Here is an 8,355-nt window from a genome sequence, read left to right on the forward strand (position 1 = left end):
TTTGAGAGAAACTTTTGAGATTGGAAAACTTCATATTTCTCATTTTCTATAGCCCATGAGCTTAATGTAATCTTCTATACAGATGCATTAAGTCACTCAGGTTTGGAAGTGATTAACATAGTTTCATGTGTACACATGCTGGCAAAAATGAGAGTGTCTTTCTCAAATGTTATCCTAGTTTTAAAAAAAGAAAAATCTATACAATGAGGGTTATAAATGATTTCTAGGTATTATTTTCACTCTAGAAAATTATTAACTTATAGCATAAAGTCTTGCACACATAGTTATAGAAATGTCACATGATTATGGATGTGTAATTTTTTTAAGATTATACAGCAAGTCCTGAAGATCAATGGAGGGATTCAACCATTCCAGAGTATCTGAATTTGTGTTACTTGGACTTACTGATTCCTTTGAGCTCCAGATATTCTTCTTTGTTATATTTTCCATTTTCTATTTAATGACCATGTTTGGCAACTGCTTGATTTTGCTCACTGTCTTGTCGACCTCACACCTCCACTCCCCCATGTTCTTCTTGATCAGCAACCTGTCTCTGATTGATATGTGCCTGTCATCCTTTGCCACACCAAAGATGATCATGGACCTTTTTGCTCAGCACAAGACCATCTCCTTTGAGGGATGCATTTCTCAGATCTTCTTTTTGCACCTCTTCACTGGGACTGAGATTGTACTGCTGATTTCCATGTCTTTTGACAGATATACTGCCATATGTAAACCTCTCCATTACTCACAAATTATGAGCCAAAACATGTGCATTGGGCTCGTGGTAACTTCTTGGATAGTGGGTTTCTTGCATACAGTAAGCCAGTTAGCATTTACCCTCTATTTGCCCTTCTGTGGTCCTAATGTTATAGATAGTTTCTTCTGTGACCTTCCTTTGGTTATTCAATTGGCTTGTATAGATATGTACATTCTTGGGGTCTTCATGGTATCCACAAGTGGTGTGATCGCTCTTATAAGCTTTCTGCTTTTGCTCACTTCTTACATCACTGTTCTTATCACCATCAGGGGTCATGCCTCCACAGGCTCTTCCAAAATTCTTTCTACCTGTACTGCACACTTTATAGTTGTGCTAATGTTCTTTGGGCCTTGCATAGTCATTTATGTGTGGCCTTTCACAAACTTCCTAGTGGACAAAATTCTTTCTGTTTTCTATACCATCTTTACCCCTTTTCTGAATCCACTTATTTATACTTTGAGAAATCTAGAAGTAAGGACAGCAGTGAAGAACAAACTACATAACCGATGTTTCAATTTTGTGAAAACTAATCCACAACATCCAAGAAAATGAATGGAGATGTCCTACCTGAAAGTTCAGTAAGCAATTTTACTTATGGACCAATAAAAATTTAAAGTTAGAATCTGTCATTTAAATCATAAAAATAAGAAGTCAGGATTGATATTGTTTTGATATGTTTGGTATCTAATTTCTAATATAATTTGGATGTAGGAAGAAAAGACAAAAAAGAAACATTATATTGTACAGTTCTCCCTAATTTGATTTATTACAGAATAGTGAACGAATCAACTTTCTACTCTCTTGATCTAATAACTAAACTTTAGAATATCTTAGAATTCATAAAAATTGCTCCAAGTTGAATCACTATAAATAACAATGAACATTACTCTAGTCTAAACTCACATGGGTCTTTGAATGGGAATTCACTGTACCTTTCTATTCATTTTTCATTTCTGATATGAAGGTGATAAAAACAGAATAGTTATGACTATTTCTTTGGAAAGCAAATAGAATGGATTCTAAAGTGTTATATCCATTTCCCTTGGTCTTGTACCTCATTCGTATCTTATTTTTGAATAGCATGTCTGTGAAGAATATCTTTAATCTGGGTAAGCTACTAGCATCTGAGTTTGACATTCCAGTTTTTGGATGTCTCAAGACATATGACAGAAGAATAAGTAGGATTTTTCCAATTTCCGTTACTAATATGGGAAGTAACAAAATTATGTTAGGAGATCTGATGTTTTGCAGTAGTAATAAACTTTGTCTCTTTGAACTGACTGATGGAAAGAGTTCTGGGATTAATCTGTCTCCAAGAATTCAGATGTGAGTATCATGAGAAAAACACAAAAAGTCAAGTCCTTACCTTGCAACAGAGAAACAGCATTAATGATTTCTTACTTTTTCTTGAACTTTATGGGTCTCAACATACCTCAATACTAACATCCTTCACACCAAATGTTTTCATCTGAAAGTGAATAGTTTGCAGAAGATTTTTTAAGAAATGTAATGTTGAAGCTAGTTGCACAACACACTTTTAATTCAGAGCTTTGTTCATTTTTAAGCAAATCATTGTCCTTGTTATCTCATCACACAAATGCAAAAAGTAGAAGTAGAAATCTACTCTTGGCCTTCTGAAGTAGCTCATAGGACTAAGCATCTGCTTAGGCAATTCAGGGACTGGGACCTGTCACCACATGCTGCACTGGCTTGTTGAGGGGGCAACAAAGACCAAGTGAGGTAGTGCACGCCTGTAATCCCAGTGCTGGGTAGGCTGAAAACAGGAGGTCACTATGACTTGGAGCTGCATGGTGAGACCCAGTACCAAATATCTTTAAAAAAGCAAAGAAATGTACTCATGTGATTTATACTTTTCAGTAAAATTTACTATCTTTGTTTTTACAATTGAAATCCTGCTTCTGAATTGTCAATCTTTGTTTCAATGGTTGTTTGCTGAACACCTGCTTTGATAGATAGTATAGGTCCACCTGTTTTTGTTTTGGAGAGATATTTATCCAATTAGTGAGGATCAGTCCATCACAGATCTAAATTAAGTCCCATCCCTTTATTATGCAAACCTAAATGATTGAAAAAAGCAATATTCACCCATAATATGTAATGATAGGAGTTAATCACTACTAGTAATGTTGTGAAAGTTAAATAAAATGCGTGTAACATATTTAGCAATGCTTGGTGTTCATTAAAGGTTTAATGAGTATTCGTATTTTTTTTTTTTGTATTTTAGAGAAGGGTCTACAAGGTGTTCAGGGTCTCACTACTAGATCAGACTCATAGTGAGCCACCTGATAACATTCTTCCAAGAGCTGGAATTGCAGGCTCACGCCACCATGTCCGGTACGCATTGCTGTCTCAGTGCACACTGGGGGTAGAGATGGCAAGGCAGGCTTGGGGATTGAAACCCAGCCCCTGGTCTTGCTTGCAGGTGCTTTAGTCAGCAGAGCTGTTAGACTGGCCTTTTCATATTATGATTTGTAAAATGAATAAATAATTGCAGGTAAAAACATTAAAAGAAAAGTGTTTATTTGAACTTAAGTGGTATTGTTTTATGTTATAGTACAATTTATAAATTTAACTGATATTGAATCTATGCCAAAATTAATTGCCTTAGGTGGATTTCTGCTGTATATCTTGTCCTTGATACACTTGTATTTCTTTGAATAAAGAAATATTTGAATGAAGAATATTTGAATGAAGAAATATTTTGCATGTTCCTTATTTTGAATTGAAATTTACTCTAAGATTATAAGAAAGCAGAAAACAATGTATACTATGTTTGATAAGTCAATATCCCATTTTATCACAAAGTTGTAAAATAAAGAAAACTGAGTTAGCTTAAAGTATTATTATTTTTTTTAATTTTTATTTATTTTTAGGTGTGTGTGTGTGTGTGTGTGTGTGTGTGTGGCCAGCTCAGCCCACCAGGGGGCGGGGCTGGCTGGCATGTGGTGCTGGGGGATTGAACCGTGGTACCTGTGCTTTGCTAAGCTTGTTCTAAATAGGTGCTTTAGACCACTGAGCCATCTCACCAGCCCCTTAAAGTATTATTAAGGTATTTTGATTCTCAACTTTTACCCATTTAAAAGTAGTAATAAAATCTTTTGTTTTAAATAATATAACTTTTTACCTGGGAAAAGAATGCTGACTTCTACTCTATTCACTTTATATAAGTTCATTATTAAATAAGCTTCCTTCTTCTGTAGGGGAAAGAAGATCAGCCAGGCACAGTGGTGATCCCTGTAATCCCAGCATTCATGAGGCTGGGACATGAGAATCACTGAAAGTTCAAGGCTAACCTAGACAATGAGCTTAGTCAAAGCCAGCCTGAACTGCTTTGCAAAACTCTCTCTCAAAAAGACCAAAAAGGAGAGTCTAGATTTCTGAAAAATATAAAATAATTATTTTGAGACTTGGTAAAAAGTACTGTTTAGGAAGTTGTTCAAATTAATACTATAATATCATAGAATCAAATCATCTGAAGCTGGAGAATAAATGTCTATTCTTTATCTGGGACTTTTTGATAGAAGATCCTATTCATGAGGGGTGGGAATTAAGCTCCAAAGGCACCATCACAGCTTCACTTGTTAGCCTGGTTAAGGTTTATTTGCCAACACGCACACCAGGTTAGCCATTCTCCAAGATGTTATGCATTGAATACCCAAGGACAGCTCTCATCTTTGCACCAGGCAATGCTTGTTGCTCACTTCTTCCAAGATAAGGTATACTGGTTTGATTTGTTTTCACATTCTTCACTACTGATAGGATAAAGTATATTTTGAAGTGCTTGTTACTAAAACCTAGAGCATGACAGGTATTGTTATGTGGATCATGAGATGGCTCAGTGGAATAAGCACTTCCCTGGCAAGTGCAAGGGCCTGAGTTCAATCCCAAGTTCTGCCAAAACAAATAAACAAACAACTGAAGTGTAAGATCTTGCTTATCTCTCAGTCTTCTCTTGTATTTCCCTTTCCCTTGCACACTAACATTCCTTTTCCCTCACTATGCCAGTTTCAATGCTAGTGTGGCCTGTATGCAAGCAATGTGTGATACAAGATGTGATAAAAGGTTGAATGTTTAAAATTTAAAAATATTCATTACAGCAAACGTCACATTGTCTTTTCCTTTTTTACTTTTTTCCATACACACACACACACACACACACACACACACACACACACACACAGGTGTACAGGATACCTTGGTTAAATGTTGTGTTGATTTTCACTGGTCTATGAAAATGAACAGTTAACATTGAAATTATTTTTTTTATGATTTTTGACCAATTTTGCATGCTTATATCTGGTAATCTGAACAACTAATTTGAAGACAACAGTATGCAATATAATAATTGTTGAATTCCTATCATTTTGTTTAGTAAATTTTGTATTGGTTTTAATTGTTTTTACTACATTTTATTCTCTTTAAAAATAAAAAAAATCCTGTACTCAAAAATGTATCAATAAAATTAATAAAAAAGACACATTGTCATTAATGTCCCTCAAAGTACTCTGATGTGGTTTGAATACATTGTTCTTGTTATGGTCTGAAGCAGATCTAGGAGTCCTCTTTGATGAGTATCTTGTTGCTTTCTCATCTCTGTATTGATTCAAGATGTTTACTTTGGTGGTGATTTTGACTTTTGGGAAAAGCCAGAAGTCACATGGTGTGGATGACCACCTGAGCAGTTCTCCTTGAAAGAAGAGTGACTGTCTCCATTTTGCCTGAGCCTGATCCTATTTCCTTGAATTGATATGTACAGAGCTGGCTAGGACTTCTCTTTGTCCTTTCAATTGAACTTAAGCAATGTATATTTGTCTAACTGAGGCACTGTTGATAGTCTTTGAAAGTGGCATACAGGTTTTCTTGGTAACCTACACCTGCTGTTCCTTAATGTGAACTGGGTGGAGACAGGATGAAGAGCCAATGCTCCATGCTGCCAGCTGGGATCGAGCCTAGAGATAGAGGCTAGCTATGACTTCCTAGGGCTTGGAAGATTATATCAGTACTGAAGCACAAGACTCCTGAAACATTAGATACTATCTCAGTAGCATAATGCAAATTACTTTCTCTGCATATGCTCTTTGTATATGGCAGAGGTAAATGTAGGCCACCCACTGAGCTCAGCTTTCAGTACTCACTTCCCAAAATTATCAGTCATCCCTCCTCAAGCCACTCCTCCTTAACTGAATAAAACCTGGGTGTGGCCCTGGATCAGTTTCTTTGTTCCAGAAAGACATCTTTGTGGCTGGACTTAAGGCCCCTTGGCTCCCCAATAATTATAAATATGTTTTAGTCTCTGTACTTTCTCCATGGGTTGCACTGGGAGTGGTAGATTGGAATTAACTTGGTGGGATTCCAATAACATATCTTTGGTATTACAAATATTGACTTCTTGAACCAAGATGAGAACCAGGAGGGGATTCCTACAACATGGTACCAGATCCAGTGAATAAGGTGACTGAGAACACCTAGTAATGCTTTTATGAGGCTGCCTTTCCAGTGGATCGCACTAGGCAGCAGCAAAAAAATGACTGAATTTTCAATCATATCTTGAAAAGTTACTCACAAAAGATGATTTCCAGAATTGCTGCAGAAAATGGCAAGAATGATGGGTTAAGTGTGTTTGAAGTCAAGGGGATGATTTTGAGGGAAATTCAGAGCAATCAGTCTTGTAATAATTTTTATTTAAAATTTATTTGCTTCTTTGTTTGCTTATTTTTGAGACAAGATCGGGTGGCCCTGAACTTACAGTGAATACTCTTGCCTCATCCTCCTCAGTGCTGGAATTATAGGTATGTACAACTGCACCCAGATATTCTAGGTTTTTTTATTTCTGGTATATGGTTACAACACACATAATCACATTTCTTGTGGGAAGCTTTATCATGTACAACACACATTATAATTCTTTTTTCATCCCTTTGTCTCTTGATCTTCCCTGTTTCCTCCTACTCTTGGTTTCTTTCCCTTTAGCAAAATACCTATCTCTTTATCTCCTATCATATTTTATTTACAAATTGAATTTTGGATTTCTCATCTAAGAGAAATCACACAGTTTTTAAGCTTGTGTGTCAGATTTATTTCACTTACCGTTGGGGCTCAAGGTACATCCATTTTCCTACAAGTGACTCAAATTTGTCCTTTTAGGTAGAGATATTCCTCTATATTTTGAGGCCATCCTACACCTGTTTAAGAACAATCTCTTGTGCTCCCTGCTCACCCTGTCCAAGTCCTATTGATTCCTTAGAAGCAATCTCGATTCAATTGTTCCAAAAAAAATTTCAATAACCACTGTAACTATGAGAGGTTTCAGCATTCTGGGTTCTCTTTTTGTGTTATACATCTCCTCATGGTGTCAATCCAATTATAATAAAAAGTGTTTATGCTATAATTTATTGAGCAGCACTAGTTCCCTACCTAGACTCTAATTCTGTGAATATAAATCTACATATTTCAATTGTTCTTTAACCAACTAGAATCACTGATTAGCATACACAAACACATAATAAACTACTTGAAAGATTAAATGATATCTGAAAATGTAATTCTGTATCTGTAGTTTAGTTTTAAGGAGAGGATTGTCTAATTATGATAGAATGAAAGGAAGTTAATATATTTAAAGCAATGTGATGCTAATCTCATTAGTTTGAATAGGAATAGTGAGCTGCTTAACAGACAATTGTGAGGGGAGGAAACTCCAGACAAAAGAGAATTATGTAAAATGTTGAGGTGTAAAGCAACATGTTTGTTGAGAAATGGAGCTCATACAGATGAGTGTGCAGGCTTGGTGCATTAAAAGAAGTCAACACATTGGTATGTAGTTTCTAAGTTGTATTGTACATGGATAGGTTTTGTGGTGCAACTATAGGTAAAGAAGCATATGTACATATTTGTTTTGGTAAAATGTATATACTCTTTGAAAAAATCCTACTGCTAAGGATTTATCTTATAAATATGTCTGCATATATAAGAAATAAACATGTTCCATAGTATTTATTGAAGCACGGATTTAATAAGATAAAAGAATACTCAATGTGTTGATAAGATAGAAGTTAAATAGTTTCCTAGAATAGGAATAATTTCTTATTCTCTGAAATTACATTGAATGGTACAAATAATTGAAAGCCTCTGTACCAATACAAAAGGCTCCTCTGGTCACGAAGTAAATAAAAAGGTGAACACACAAAGAAATTTATATAAAAATGAGTTAAAAGTATAAATCTATAATTGAATGTGCTTATAGATAAGAAGTCATGGATACAATTATAGAAATTAATAAAGTAGATTTTTTCAGAGCATAACTGTAAGTTTTCACTTTTGTGAAAGAAAATACAGTTTTCTTTAGCTTTGGGTTTCAAGGTTAGGTTGGGGTGAGATGTGTTCTGAAACTCCTGAGTTACAAAAAAATAGTAGTATTTACTGTTGTTGTCCTCCTTCTTGCTGGTACTAGACACTGATACCTGGCTCTGCAACATCTCCAATGTGGTTTTCTGTATAGAAAAGGCCAGCATTTCTTCTTGCAGAGCTTTCCTCTTGTCTTTGAGTTTTAAGGTCTCTTTTACGATATTCTTGTGCTG

The 8,355-nt window shown here is 35.4% G+C and overlaps 1 protein-coding gene across 1 annotated transcript; it reads left to right on the top strand.

Annotated features, from left to right (window-relative positions):
* The first annotated feature begins 352 nt into the window (after positions 1 to 352).
* LOC101578608 (olfactory receptor 4K2-like) lies at positions 353 to 3,597 on the top strand. The gene is made up of 2 exons (XM_004644045.2): positions 353 to 1,268; positions 3,587 to 3,597. The coding sequence occupies exons 1-2, from the start codon at positions 353 to 355 to the stop codon at positions 3,595 to 3,597; spliced, it is 927 nt and encodes a 308-aa protein (XP_004644102.2).
* The last annotated feature ends 4,758 nt before the right edge of the window (positions 3,598 to 8,355 follow it).

This window comes from Octodon degus, unplaced genomic scaffold, assembly GCF_000260255.1.
Source record: "Octodon degus isolate 3935 unplaced genomic scaffold, OctDeg1.0 scaffold00189, whole genome shotgun sequence".
Classification (NCBI taxonomy): domain Eukaryota; kingdom Metazoa; phylum Chordata; class Mammalia; order Rodentia; family Octodontidae; genus Octodon; species Octodon degus.